This window comes from Cucurbita maxima, unplaced genomic scaffold, assembly GCF_002738345.1.
Source record: "Cucurbita maxima cultivar Rimu unplaced genomic scaffold, Cmax_1.0 Cma_Scf00113, whole genome shotgun sequence".
Classification (NCBI taxonomy): Eukaryota; Viridiplantae; Streptophyta; class Magnoliopsida; order Cucurbitales; family Cucurbitaceae; genus Cucurbita; species Cucurbita maxima.
The window spans coordinates 165275-180948 of NW_019272129.1; the positions used below are offsets into that span (position 1 = coordinate 165275).

At 35.2% G+C, this 15674-nt stretch overlaps 3 protein-coding genes across 3 annotated transcripts; 1 reads left to right on the forward strand and 2 right to left on the reverse strand.

The window, feature by feature from the left end:
- Positions 1-440: 440 nt before the first annotated feature.
- On the reverse strand, positions 441-4988 carry LOC111473258 (C-terminal binding protein AN-like). The gene is made up of 7 exons (XM_023118794.1): positions 4153-4988; positions 3429-3597; positions 3207-3337; positions 2204-3004; positions 2075-2122; positions 1499-1612; positions 441-845 (listed from the first exon to the last, which is right to left on the reverse strand). The coding sequence occupies exons 1-7, from the start codon at positions 4738-4740 to the stop codon at positions 774-776; spliced, it is 1923 nt and encodes a 640-aa protein (XP_022974562.1). The 5' UTR covers positions 4741-4988; the 3' UTR covers positions 441-773.
- A 1561-nt stretch (positions 4989-6549) lies between these two features.
- LOC111473259 (uncharacterized protein At1g01500) lies at positions 6550-10689 on the reverse strand. Its single transcript, XM_023118795.1, has 3 exons — positions 10626-10689; positions 9650-10365; positions 6550-7742 (listed from the first exon to the last, which is right to left on the reverse strand). The coding sequence occupies exons 2-3, from the start codon at positions 10349-10351 to the stop codon at positions 7512-7514; spliced, it is 933 nt and encodes a 310-aa protein (XP_022974563.1). The 5' UTR covers positions 10352-10365; positions 10626-10689; the 3' UTR covers positions 6550-7511.
- A 2943-nt stretch (positions 10690-13632) lies between these two features.
- LOC111473296 (heavy metal-associated isoprenylated plant protein 39-like) lies at positions 13633-14663 on the forward strand. Its single transcript, XM_023118843.1, has 3 exons — positions 13633-13786; positions 13868-13943; positions 14048-14663. Exons 1-3 carry the CDS (start codon positions 13655-13657, stop codon positions 14440-14442), a joined length of 603 nt encoding a protein of 200 aa, XP_022974611.1. The 5' UTR covers positions 13633-13654; the 3' UTR covers positions 14443-14663.
- The last annotated feature ends 1011 nt before the right edge of the window (positions 14664-15674 follow it).

Here is a 15674-nt window from a genome sequence, read left to right on the forward strand (position 1 = left end):
AACATACATAAACTAAATTGTTAATATCATAAAAGTTTTAAGACAGATTTTAATACTTTTCTGCTACATTTTTTTACTGAATTTTCTATTTTATTTTAAAACACTATTGGTATCATTTAATTTACAAACATGAAGAATATATTTTAGTTTTTCTATAGGAGGTAATGGTAGGCATATGACTTAAATAATCACAGGCTTGCTGCAAAGAAAATATTTTGTAAAAAAAAAAAAAAAAAAAAGCATAAATGTATCAATAATGTAATTTATTTTAGTATATGATAAACTTTATGAATGATATAAAGATTAAACATGCCCCCTTCTCATAAAATTTATGAAAATTATATTTGTAAATCTTTTTTTACTTGATTTCTACAAATGCTTCTTAAAGGGCAAAGCCTTAGAGCTCTAAAGTTTCTACCAGATTTCAGGATTTACGAGCATTTATGGAACTAAATCATGAACTAATTGAGCAATACATTGGTTTACGTTTTACACTTAGGAGAAAGAAAGTGCGTTCAATCTTAAAAAATCTCAGCAAAGCCCTAAAATAGATTACAAAGCACACTCATTCATCCACAGGTTGAATAAATAATAGCCTACAGCTTTAAGGCCTCCTATAGTAAATGAGGCAAACAACCGAAAGAGGAATAATAATTAGCTAACCAAAAACAAGGAAAGGGAAGAAAAAAATGCTCTACAACTTTTAAACCTTTCAAAGTTGAGCAAACCTTGAATTAGTAGACAAATGGGGGTGGAAAATTTGAAGACTTCGCCTAATCTAGCCAACGGGTAACTCCATCGTCACCTACGGTCGCGAGGACTTCAATGCGCACGTCCAAAAGTGCCTACAATTTTCGTTAAATAGCCAATACTATAGAGATGAGTGGAAGAAAGGGATTCATCCATGAAAGGAATGTTTATGCATCACATACTGCAAAAGGACACTAGAAAGCTCATACTGAGCGCGAGATCACCCCAAGGATGCCTTCGGTATCCAGAGGAACTAGAATGAACAGTTTATGCGAGAATATGTACTTCTAAGTGCTTTTGATTAGCTAAAAACAGTTTTCCTGTTTTAAAAGTGAAGCCAACTTTCTCATAGTCTTATGATCAACAAGCTGAACCATTTTATATACCAAAAGTTGAGAAAAACAGGTATACCATTTTATATAACTAAGTTCACTGATGTCATGCATGGCAAGATGGGACTCTTCTATTCGACAAATACAAAATACAGATGACCATGTTGAACTAAAAAGACAAATCAGGAACTAAAACCACATCCACAAGTATACCAAATAAGGTCTACAGAAAACTATACTCCCCTCCGGAGGGAAGAAGGCTAAAAATTTTCATTAGGAATAAAACTCTTTTTTCTTTTTGTTGGGGGGAGATAGAGAAGAGAAGAACACAAAATAACTTCCATAAAATTACAGTCATGAATTAGAGACAACAGTACGCAATCAAGATTCAAGAAAGTACTACGAAAAGAACTTACCAGGGGGTTTCTACAATTGGCCAGCCTACATTCTTCCAGCGAGCCTTCTAGTGTCCAACTCTCCCAAACATCAAAACTGTGGCTAGCAAATACGAACTCTGTTCTACGATTTATCTGAAAAATGAAAGATCAAACTGAATCTTGAGATCTAGAGATGGTAAATTAAAACAATTTGACCACAGCCAGAGGGGTCTTACTCAAATAGTTAAAAAAAAAAAAAAAAAAAAAGAATTGATAAATGCTTCATCGAGGTGAAGAGAAAAGTCGCAATTAAAAGAGGGCCACTTGAGCCAATAAAGGTTAAAAGAAAGAGATCCAGGCATGCATAATGAAAGAGGAATAATACAGATACTTCACGATTTATAACCTTCACAACAGACTAAAGATTTATGACCAAAAAACAAAACTTTCAACGCGAGTAAGTAACTCAGCTCAACGTTATTATGCCAAAATGCTCCATTCTTAATGAGAATATCAACATCTCCATAAAATGTGTTTCATGAGGTGAGGGTGGGTATGCACGACACAGAGTTCGAAGACTGTATAAAATATGGTACAGCAAGCTTGTAATCTTACCTGCAATAACTTCCCGCCAGCAGATAGAGATCGAAGACCAATTGTATCCTGAAAAATAGAGTATCATTTTATGATATCATCTATCCAGTAGTAGCAACTATAGTCTTAAAAAAATGTTTGTTAACAAACCTTATTTCTGAAAACAACCAGAAACTGGGCAGCAGGGTCTCTTTTTGTCACATCTGTCATGGTATCAAGAAACCAACCACCACCTTTAACTCGTTGCCGGGATACATGGAGTGCAGGATGATCTCTAGCATATATGGCTATAACATAGCCATCTTTCAGCTGATCAATAGACTTTCTAATTAATTTCTTGCTAGATTTATATGATGGATCTGAGGTAGATTCTTGCATAGTCTCCAAAGGAACTTTCCTGTTTCTTGATTCATCAGGGGAAGGAAATCGAGAACTTGAACTTAAAACTTGATCTGTGCCACTCATAGCAGTATCATCTTCTCGATGAGAGGTACTTTCCTTTTCTAACATAAGATTATCGTCTAACTTCTGTTGAGATTTTTGACGTGTATGCCTTTTTTTGGCTTTCTTACCAGACCTACTGCGTCTTCCATCAGATCTGGTGACGGTAGTTTGTGACAAAGTGGAATTCTGGGGCTGACTGGATGACCCAGTTGAGAGATTCAACCCTTTCTTCTGGGAGTTCATTGGAGTTAAGTGGTTATCATCAGTCAACCGCTCAACAGCAGCAAGCTGAATGCTGACTTCTTTGCCTCGACCATCAGACTGTTCTTTTACTTCAGTAACTTCACTTTCATCTTCATCCTCATCAGAGATGGCATTCTCAGGAACTACCCCATCAACAAAGAATGTTTGTAATATGGAGACGCATTTCTCCCTGATCTCCATCCATACCTCTTCACTATAATCTGCACTGTGCGGAAGAATCAAAACATTTGGCATTTCCTTCACCTGCAGCACAATTGTATTATAATTTATTGGTTACTGAATTTTTAACTAGAAGTATATACTTCATCTGTTTCTTAGAATTTCTACTCGCTTGAAACCATGGACAGGTAAAGTGTGCTACTAAGAATGAATTACAATATTACAATATTCAAAACACTAAAGCACCAAGCATTTCAATTGATCAACTGTGGAAAGAGTAACATACCCATGCTTCCATCCACTGTGGCCCTTCAGCACCATCCAGGGCACAGCCAGCCAAGGTTCCATCGATCAAAAGTTGCTTCACAGCACAATCATCTAATAGTTGGCTGCTACCAGTGTTAACAAGAAACGCCCCTGTAAAACGAGATAATCTCCCATTAACGTAAAACAAAATAAAAAAGGAACTTTCAATAATGAATTCAAATTCATTCAAATTACTAAATACCAGGCTTTATATGCTGCAGACATTCAGCACTGATAATCTGAACCGTGTCATTTGTTAGGGCACAGTGAAGTGAAACGAGATCACTTGCAGCAAGCAAATCATTAAGAGTATCCATTCTTCGAGCAGCAGATGGAAATGTTACTGTTGGCTTGCTCACTTTTCCCTTTCCCTGTGTAAACAGAGTTCGGAGCAAAAACATTTAAAAACAATGCTAATAGTCGAAAAGAAGAACAAGCATTACGAGTTGAAGTGAACGCAAGCAAGTAGATGAAAATTGAATTTACCCATTATCAGGTAGCATGAGCCCTGCTAAACACATTCATGAAGCTACCCAAGATGAAAAAACTTGGAAATATAAAAACCACCAACAATGAACTAAGAACAAATGATAAGTCCTCGTAAAACTTTATTTAGCCCAAAGTCTAGCGCACAAGGAGGCAGGGGAATCAGAATTTTGCTATATCAAAACGGATATCAAATAGAGTTCATGATTTCAGTTTCTAGGCTACATATAAATCATGGTGCAGACTGCAAAGAACGAATAAGCTGATTACAATCTTGAAATTGTCATTCAAATTCCAACTAATGTAACCCTCCAAGATCCAACAAAGATACTGGTGGTATCTAGCTATGGAATCACGTCATTTGGAAACATATGCTCTTGGTAAGTAAAAGAAGACTTGAATGTTTGCCTAAGAGAGTAAGAAAGAGCAAGGAAACTTACATCATTGACGTCAAAATAAAGCACGCTAATCTTGAAAGCTAAGCTCCTCGTAGCCAAAGCCCTAGCTGAAGAAGATCTACCAACTATTCCCAAAACCAGTCCTCGACAGCGCCTCATTCCACGGCAAAGAGGCTGGACAGAACCGAGCCATCCCGAAGCCGAGAGTGTATGACGCGAGAGTAGATGAGTCCGACGAAGCAAGCCAAGAAAAAGCGCCATGACAGAGTCGGCAATCTCCTCCGCTCGGGAAGTATCGACATGAACCAAACGAAGACCGAGATCCGAAGCCAAAGCAGAATCGACAGAGCGGTCAGCAGAACCAAGGCAGAGAATAAGATGGTAAGGATGAAGCCGACGCTGAGCAGCCCGCGGGAGGTACGCAAGCGAGTGAAGAAGCACCGCCGTAGCCGACTCAATCTTCCCGTCCGCCAAACGACTAAGCGGCACATGCTCCACAACAGCAACGCCAGCCAGACAATCCTGTTCAAGCGAACAATCTTCGATGCAGTTGAGAGTAACAACCAACGGAAGGGGCTTAGGGTTATTCCGGTTAGGGATAACGGCGGAGGATCTGGGATTTCTGCTCATCGTCGCAGCTGCAGAAATGATCCTACCTCCCCGCCGGAGCTCGTTTTGACACCAGAGCTTGGGACAAAGTCCAAAATTCCGGTCGAATCTTAACGGAAAATCGACATTTCTCCCCCGGCGGACTCGTTTGCAGCAAGTGTTTGAAGTTGGTGGTTGATCGTTCCTCCCGGCGACGGGTCGTTTTTCAGTGCGGGGAAAAATGTCTTCGGTCAGTGAAATCCGTGCCCTCCGCCAAAGATCATTGCATACCCTCGTGATTTCACTTTATTCCATTTATATCCTTCCTTTGAATCATTGCAACCACTATCATACGACTCCTAAACAGTAATTTCCAACCCACCAATCATTTCAATTTAATTTAAATCCAATTTAATAAAAATACCTCTCTAACTTTGCATTTAATTTTAAAAACTTACTTTTCAATTAAAAAATTAATAATAATTAAAATATACTCTTATAATTTATTATAAATTAAGTTCAGACCAAAATACTTTTAAAAAATTTTAAAAATATCATTTAATTTTATTAAAAACTAAAAAAAAAACAATTTTAAAAATAGATTTAAAAGCTCGGAATAATTTTTTAGGTACCGCTAGATGATTTCCGACCGTATATTGATGGTAATAATTTTTTTAAACTTTGCTTATATAAATGTAAAGGATACTAATGTTTCTGGTAAAATTTCATTATTATTTTTTAACTTAATATTAACAACTAAAAAATGAAAAATTTTAAAATTTAAAACTATTAATAAAAATATTTTTTTATAGATATTTTATTTTTTAAATTGAAAACTACTAAATTTTTACTCATTTTTACTTGAGTAAATTGGTATTTGCTTGTTTATCGTTATATTTCTATTAAAATTTAAATATATTATATTTAAACTGCAAAGAATGTTTCAATTAAATGCAATAGAACATTTCAATCAGATTGATTTTGTACGTTCAAATGCGTTGAATATTAATATTTCTTTAATTTTTTAACAATTTTATTACCATTTCTAAGTTAATTCCTTCCACAAAACTAAACATAATATGAGTGATATGAATTTGGCGCCACACATTCTATATCGGAAGCCAAACAGACTGAGAAGAGGAACAAGAGGGCCTTTGGTTTCTTATCGACCGTAGGCCGAGCACATAACAAATATAGATACTATTTTGGTTGGTTCTAAACAGACACAATAGAGTGGACAGGGATTCGAGCACGAGTCTACAACGTTCTGCCAACACTGCGTCCAGTCGTCATGAGATAAGAGAAGCTCATACATGAAATGAGGGTTGGATTAGAGGATTGGGTTTGGGATTTGAGGGGGTGAAGATGAGATGTTAGAGCTGGATGAAAGAACTTTCCTTGGACTATGGTTAACCTGTCATGCATCCATTACCCGAGTTGCTTATTTGGCACCAACTCATTTCGACAAAGTGCCACATCATCATCATCATCATCTTCCATCTTTTTAGTTCATTAACAGAAAATTATCATCAGAGATCAACACAAAAATGGACGATAGCTTTGAAAGTTCAGGACAAAAAAGAACAACATTAAAAAGTTTCGGAACCAAAAATGTATTTGAACATATACTTATCTCCCTGTTGGTAACCAATACTCGCCTTTTACGTAGAGGAAATCCTGTTTAACAAAAAGGTTATAATCTCGTCTTTCAAGAATCGTTACTATATACCGATCTCATCGTGAAACACCAACTACTAGGAGTTCAACCAAACTAAACTAAAATCACCTAATAAATAAATCAATGCATGAGGTAACCAACCTACAGAAACAGTAGAACAGATAATATGGCTGATGAAATGAGCTCAAGAGGCTGCTTGAGTTTGGTGCATAATTGCATATCACATTCACAAAACTCATCCAGGGAAAGTTGCTACATGAAACGTGAGAAAAATTTTGCACAGAACAACTCAAACTCTAGTACTTAATCCTTGTACATTTTCGTCCTCTCTTTTCCTTTGTTTCGTATTAGTTCTTGTACTTTCGTAAAAATGTTCGTTTCATCTCCAAATCAAATTATCGAGTTCAATAGTAATTGAAAGCTGACAAAATTCTATGGGGACTTTGATGCGATATGACACCCCACCTGTACTACCATGTCAGCTTTTCAATACTATTTAACTGGATAATCGACGTTAGAAACCGAACCAATGTGTTATCGAAAGTACCGAAACTAAATTAAAACAAAATAGAACATAGGGAAAAAATGACAATGTAAAAGGAGAAGAGAAAAAAAAGGCAGTATTCTATATACATCAGCACCAGTACAGAAAAGTAGATACTCTTAAGACGAAGTCAAACCTCACACAAGTTTATTCTGTTCTAGGAAATCCATTTTTTCAGCAGGGTTGTGTTCAATGCTGCCCTTCGAAAAAACGCTACAGTGGTCGAGGATAAGCACCGAAACAAGCCTGCATTTTATGTAAAGAAACATATACATAGAATATTAAGCAGCCATGGAAATGAACAAGAAGGTCTCCGCTGCCAGAGAGGAAGTGCTTCATACAGAGAATAGAGCAAAAAGGAGAGATTGTACAGCTTTCATTCAGACCAGAGAAGAAGTTAATGCACAACATCCTGGAGAGGCTATCACTGATTTCTTGATTCTGTTCAAAGTCCTAAACCTTAGTGCCTTCATGCCTGCGTTATCTTATGTTATGTTCAGGCTTAACCATCGGGAATCCGAAAATCTCATCCCTTTTATTGTTTATTCACTAGTATAACAGTTTCCAGATTCCCAAGTAACGATATCCTAATTACATAAACCGTCGTCTAAACTGTCTCGTTGTGGTTTGGTATGAACGCATGAGCAAGCCAACCCCAATTCCCACTCCAAGGCACACTCCAAGACCAATGCCAACACCCACTCTAACACCAGCATTAAACCATGAGAGCTGCCCATCTTCGCCTGTGTACATATCATCACGGTAGAAACCATGCCCCATTTTACCATATGAGTCATAACCATCAACTTCAGACTCTGACATCTATAATCAGCCCAAGAAAGGAATATGATCAGTACAGCAAAAAGCAATTAAACCATGTTCCACAGATCATAACAACGCAACAAAACACAAGGGATTATAACTTGATTAGAAGTTGACGTATTCCTGGAAATTGCTGAGTTTTCAATGATTGATTGAGGGACAAAGCGGTCGAAGAACAGGGATCAAATAATCAATGCAACCAAGATTCTAAAAGAAATAATGACAATAATAGGGTTCAGCAATAGAGGAGGACCAAGTGGTTTGACTCAATTCACAACCAGAAACTATAGTGAAGAGAGAAAAACACTTATTTTTATCACAGTTCTCTAGCATTGTACAGCATAATTTGAACGTAATGAGTATGATACATTCCGAGATCACCATTCAATCTCTTGCACCTAATGAAATGAAGAAAGTTCCAGGGTACAACTTTTAAAATCTTAGCTTAATTATAAAGTACCTGAACTTTGTACTCTATCTCAAAAATATTCATGAACTTTCAAAAGTTTCAATAATACCCATAAACTTTCAAAAAAAAAAAAAAAAAAAATACTCTCACCGTTTGTTTTCGATGGAAACATTTTGTACTTTATTTCAAAATATTCTTAACTTTCAAAAGTGTTCCAAAAATACCCTTGATCATTCAAATTTTTTATTAATACTCTTTAACTTCTTTAAAAAATTCTTATCATTAGTATGTAAACGGGAACTATTTATACCTCATAGATCATCTCTCTTTCCTCTCTCTCCTCTAACCTAGACTCAATAATTTCTCATTTTTCATCTTTTTTTTTCTCTTGTTTCTTGAATACCCTCTTCATCCATTTCTTTCATTCCTCAATCTTTAAAACTTCCTCCATTTCTTCTTTTTTTTTTTTTTTCTCTCTTCTTAAATATGAAAAACCTAAATAAAAAGGAGAGACTCTCGTTTATGAGCATTTCTCGACATGAATATAATAAATTTCAACACCCAAATAGACAATTTGTTTTCAAGTTGGCTTTTTCTCAACTCAAAACAACTTTAAAGAAATTAGCTATTTGGGTATTGAAGTTTCTTAGGTTTATGTTTGAAAATGAAATGAGAGAGTTCTTCTTTCTATTTAGAGTTTTGATATTTAATAAGAGAAAAAAGAGAGAGAAATGGGGAAAAAAATTAGAGATTGAAGAACAAAAGAATAAAATTAAGAGGCAAGAAAAAAAATGAGAAATTGTTGAGTTATAGATTGAATCGAAGAGGAAGATGATCTATAGAACATAGATAAGCAGGTTTCATCCATATACGTGGTAAGAGTATTTTTTAACTTTTATAAAAAAAGCTTAAAAGTTTATATTTATGAAATTTTGAAAATTCAAGGGCATTTTTGAAACACTTTTAAAAGTCAAGATTTCCATTCAAAACCAACCATAAGAGCATTTTTTAACTCTTTTGAAAGTTTAAGGGTATTATTCAAACTTTTAAAAGTTAAGAAATATTTTTGAGACAAAGTTGAGTGGTATTGTTATTAAGTTAACCTAACATCAAAATATCACCCAACTCTATGGAATGTTGAAATTCAATACCTAGACTTAAGAGACAAGAAAACCACTATCATCCTGGATGCAAGCCCATGCATAAAGCTTAATAATTTAAAACATTGCAATCTATCGAGTTGGCCTAAAGTGTGTCAAGTCTCCAAGGATGTAAGGGTGTGGGATCCTGAGGTAAACATGCCAATATGCCATCTCTATACTAGCTTTGTTCGACAAGCCTATGTATAGCATCTGCAATTCTTACGAATCCAAAGTTTTAAAGGGGAGAATTCAGTTGCTCTTGATCAACAAGCTATATTATACGTTTGAATAAAAAATTCCTGAGCTCACCTCACATACCGAGAATTGCGTAAGGAAATATATGAACAACATTTTACCTGCACTTTTTGGTGCTGGATCAATCCATTAGTTCCATTCTCCTCCTTCCCAACTTCTTCATCCTCCGGAATTGCATCCAGGACACCCTGCCTCTGGTTCTTCCGCCTTGGACTGACCAGAATCGTCTTCGTCAAGATCACAGGCATACCGGAGCAACAACCGGCGATATAAACCTCAATTGCCGGCGAAGAAACCCCAAGTTTAGGCCGGAAGAAGGCCGACGAACCCGAACACATGGACGCAGCCATAAAACAGTCCATAGTCCAACCTGTCTTCGAATTGTTCTCCAATCCAATGCTCCCATTAACCCAATTGGCCTCCATTCGTTCCAAAGACCCACAGAGAATCAAATCCTCATTCTCATACACCTCGAACTCCACACCGCCGGTAACCCGAATACTGTCCGTACTAACGTATGTAACCTCCGATGTTTCCATGCTGAGCCGATCACGACGGAGGGCGATAGAAACGGAATCAGAGGCCGGAATTTGAGAACCATTAATTTCAAGGGAAACACCAATTTCGCGACGAAGGTGCCGCAGATTAAGATGATCAGGAACGCTATCAATCACACAGGGAGAAATCCGAACGTAGAAGAGGCGAACCTCCAACCAAGCAGAATGGCTTAAGGAAGGGCCATTGATATCCGAATTCGAGGTCCTGGAAACCGCCATGGACGAATCTTTATCTTGGAAGTCCATCAGATCCTCGAATTCTGGAAGAAAATGAGAAAGAACAACGCAATGGAAGCAGTTTTCATCATATATTGAGAATCATAGGAAGAAAACACCGGTGAGGAGTCCGTAAACAATAAATTGGGGACGAAAATTAGGGTTTTGAAAAGGGAAACTGCATGGAAACTGGGGGTTTTGAGGGAACTGGCATGAATTTTTCATGGAGATTAAGGAAATGAGAGAAATCATCAAGAATTGTAAGGTTATTATAATGAAACAGTGATGAAGCTTCAAGGCTGACCTGTCTGCTTGCAGATATGTCGTAGACAGGCGCAGACTTCCGAGACACACGTCGTTCCAATGGCAAGAACTCCCCCCTCTGCTTTATACGTGCACTATGCCACTTGTAGATGGGCCCAAACCCGGCCCAACTTTCAAGGCCCGTTTTATTTCTAGGTCCATTCATTCCTTCCGTCCGTCCTTCCTTTCTTCTCGATATACAATTTTTTATCTTGCTTCTATTTTATTTATTATCTTTGAAAACGCGTATCAAGAGAGTGAGTTCGACTGTTAGCCTCGAGGGTGGGAACGAGGTAGGGCTACGACTTACCATCACCACCCGACCCATGACTCAATCGAGTGAGTAAAAAACGTGGCAAGAGAGCGAGTTCAACTATTAGCCTTAAGTGTGGGGACAAGACAGGGCTACTACTACCATCACCACCCAACCCATGAGTCAATCGAGTGGATAAAAGACGTAGCAAGAGAGCGAGTTCAACTGTTAGCCTTGAGTGTGGGGACGAGGGCAGGGCTACTGTTGCCATCACCACCCGACCCATCTAATGAGTTGTCAAATCAAGACTTGTTCTCTTGCTATTATTAACAAATACGAAAAATTCAAAACTACTACGACAACCAACACACTTTTTCGAGAGAGTTGTTTGAAAATTTCTCGAAAACCAAATCATAGATGCTTCTCTCCACAACTTAACTTTTTTAGTATACTATCAACTAATACACTCTAATAAAGAGATGTACGATCGATCTTGTGGAGGTAGAAGACATACGAGTGGTCATTTTTAAATATATTAATTTTATTTTTATTTGGTCTCCAAAATTATAATTTTAATTTTGATGGGTCTTTAAAATTTTAAATCAGTTTCGAATGTATATTTGAGTATTAAAAAAAATATAAAACATATATTATTAAAAAATTCAACTAGTGTATATCATCATAATGTCATTATTTTATTAATGAAGATATACTTGTTTTAATAATTGTTTCTAATTTAACTTTAAAATATGATTATTTAAACAAAAAAAAACTAATTTTATTATTTATTTAAAAAAACACTTCAATTATTTTATATATATATTAACGTTTCAAAATTGCCGTGAGACGAAAAGTCGACATGTTTGTCTGTGTCTCAAATTTAAATCCAAATAAGTATCTTAATTATCGTCGTGTCTATTTTTCATATAATATTTAAAAATTTATATTAAAAAATGAATATGAATGAATGTCATCCATTAGAAAGTTTGGTTTAATTACCTATGCATTATCATAGCCTCCAACTACTTCTTAATGAAATTTATTATTTTTTAAATTATTATTATTTAAAATGAAAACCAATTACTCAATTATCGAATTACAAATATTTTTATTGAAAGATGACACGTACCACTTATTTTTAAAATTTTAATTTTTAATTAATGTTTGATTTTAGTCCTTAAATTTATTATTTAAAACATATTATTTTTTGTGATGCTCGAGTAAAAGAAGGGTACATGAATCAACCAAAACCATATTTGAATTACAGCGATCCTGAAAATAAGATAATTAATTTTTTTAAAATAATTACAGGTCGCACTATCTATACCAACCAGTGCATTTTTATTTTATTTTAAATAATTTTATTTATTTATTTATTTTTAAAATTTAAATTTTGAGGTGGTATGTTTGCAAATGATATAGGTAACTAACGTTATCTTAAAAATAAAATAATATAAAATTTGCAAAAATAGACAAAATTTGGAGTACGCAATTTTGCAATTATTGATTTTTGAAAATAAAACAATATTTTAAATCAAATCCCAACTTTTGAGCTCCTTTTTGGCATGACAACACATCGGGCAAACCAGTGGCCGTAGATGATTCGCCATGCATAAAACTGCCACGTGGCAGATGACAAGTAAATATTTGGCGATAAACGTAGAACCCGTTGCAGCTGATTTTTTATGCCTTTTGGACGGTCCGATGGTACTTGTTGACGATGTGTTAGTGACGTGGGGCCCGCACCGCTCTGTTAGAGCCACGTCAGCGATAAAACGTGTTTGTCACGCGCCACCGGTAACGGCGGTTACCTATTTCCACGTGGTTTATGTAATTAAGGGATATAATTATAATATAAAGTATTATTTAAAAATTTTGCATATTTTTCTTATAAAATATTTAAATTCCAAAAAAATATTTTAACTACTTTTTAAATTTTAGTTTCATTTTGAAAATAGATTAATTAATTATTTAAAAAATTATATTTATCTATTCCTCTATTAATAAATAAAATTTCATGAAATTTAAATATTAAATATTTACAAATTACAATTCACCGTCCAAACATCAAAATTTTTTAATCTCCATAATAATTTAAAAGGTAGAATTAGATTGTAACTCTATTTTTGAGTCGATAAGGTTAACTCGACTAAGAAGATGTTATGTGACCTAACCCAACCGAACATCTATGGTTTTAAGTCTTTTGTACATTCATATGGAATCTTATAAATGATAGTTTATCTATTATTATTTTTGGTTGTCGGGTTGATGTTTTCTTAAAATTATTTTAAAAAAATCTTATTTATGTAAATAAAATCTCATAAAAAAAATTATAAATATTAAACCTTTACAAATCGATCACTTACGTAAGTTAAAAAGTTAAATATTATTATTTTTTATAATAATCTTAAAGTTGGATAGTAAATCTATTTTTTGGTTGATTGAATTGACTGGACAAAGAAATGTCAACTCGAGAGCTGACTTGAACCAATCCAAGGCTTTATAATTTTTAGGTAGTTTGAGTTAGTCGGGTTATAGAGTCATATAAAAACTCCGAGATGAACTTACGTATGAAACAAAAAACGACAAAATTCAAGCTCATATCCAATAATGTTCAAGGAGCATACAAATTTTCGAATCTACATCCAACCATTAGTACGAGGATATTACGACCGAGAGGATTTAATGGCTGCGCGTGGTATTGACGCGCGAGTGGTGGTAGTAGGTTTGTTTTGAAAGGTACTGGGCATGTTCAATGCTGTGCCACTGAAAACCGAATGGATGGACTATATAGCCGTACCTCATTAGGCAATTCCTTCACAAAATTTACACTCTATTCTCTCTCCTCTTCCCCTCTTCTTCCGCCATTTCTGCCCAAAAACGGAAAACTCAAATTCTCATCAATGAAGGTTTGTTTCCTAGTTCCTAATTTGCCGTTCTTCTGCTCTCTGTTCTTTCCTCTTAACATTTGCTCTGTTTCTCTCTTGCAGAAGGTCGTTCTGAAACTGGATTTACCGGACGATAAAGCCAAGAAAAAGGCCTTGAAATTGGTCTCCACACTCTCAGGTCAGACGCCGAGCCAAATCTCCAAAAATTTCGTGTTCTAACTTCGAATCTGCTCTGTTTTTGAATCGGTATATTCATCTGGCGTTTTTTAAATTATCGAACAGGAATCGATTCTATTGCGATGGATATGAAAGAAAAGAAGCTTACAGTGATCGGAGCGGTGGATCCGGTGACGATCGTGAGCAAACTGAGGAAGTTTTGGCCGGCGGACTTAATCTCCGTAGGACCGGCGGTGGAGCCGAAGAAGGACGAGCCGAAAAAGGAAGAAGGAAAGAAGGAAGAGGGGAAGAAGGAAGAAGAGAAGAAAGGAGAAGCGAAGAAGGAAGAAGAGAAGAAAGAAGGAGAAGAGAAGAAAGAAGGAGAAGAAAAGAAGAATCCGAATCCAAACGACGCCGTTTTGGAACTGGTGAGAGCTTACAGAGCTTACAATCCTTATCTTACAACTCATTATTACGCGCAGAGCATAGAGGAGAATCCGAATGCCTGCGCCATCTGCTAATTAAACCAGACCATGTCCAAGCTTGGGGGACTGTAAAAATGGCGGCTACCGCTTAAAGTAAGTGTATAAAAGGAAGAACAGATGTATATTAGGTAGTGGATCAGTTTTTTCTTTTCCTTCTTTTCTGTTCTTGATGTGTTCTTCGTTTAAGTGATTGATTATCTGTTTCGTGTTAATTTGTGTTGAAAAATGAAAAGGGACTGATTAAATTTTGATTGGATTATGTGGGTGTCGTTGAAAGGGAGAAGAGAGGGAAATTCTTGGCCATTAGAGGAATTCATGGTCGGTGATAGCCATTAATTGATTGTTGTGTGTATGTATGGACTATATTATATGGTATGAAACTAGATTGATTCGAATCTTTTAACTTTTATGTGAAATCTTAGGAAATCTAATAGAGGGTGGAGACAAAAAAATTCGTATTTCTATTGTTTATGTAGAATCTTAAGCCATAGGTAGCGAAACGATGTGAATTCGAATCTCTTTCTATAGAATCTTATGAAACAGGTAGCGAGACAGGAATAGAGATTCAAATCTCTACCTTTTACGTTAAATCTGATGAAATAGGGAGCATATACAAAAAATTCAAATTTGAATATCTACGTTTTACGTGAAATCTTATGAAATAGGTAGTAGAAACGGAGATAGGAATTTGAATCTCTATCTTTTCAGTAGAATCTTATAAAACAGGTAGCGGGAACGGGGATGAAGATACCTTTTATGTTAAAAAAATGTTAATGGGTAGATAAATATTTTTATTATAATAACTCAAACGGTACTACCTTGATTGGATTGATTAGATTCTTCAGGTCATCGGTTATTTCGAACACCTCTATTTTCTTATAAAAAGTACATCTTAAAAATTCCACGAGAGTTAGAAAATTAAAAAAAAATGTGATAAATTTTAAGTTAAGTTGAAGGGACATAATTATTTTTATTAAAAAAAATGTAGGTTTTTGGAGGCGAGTTTAATTGTAGTATCATAGTCTCTTTGATTGATTTCGAAGATTATTTATTTTTTAATTCTTTATATATCTCAAATTTAGCCCGTGGCTATCTTGATTATTACTTATTTTTATTGATTAAGACGTATCATCGACAAAGATCTTCGATAGAAACGGAGTCATAAACAAATAAAGTTTATTAAAGTATTTTAACTTTTTTTTTTACAAAAAAAAAAAAAAAAAAAAAAAAAAAAAAAAAAAAAAAAAAAAAAAAAAAAAAAAAAAAAA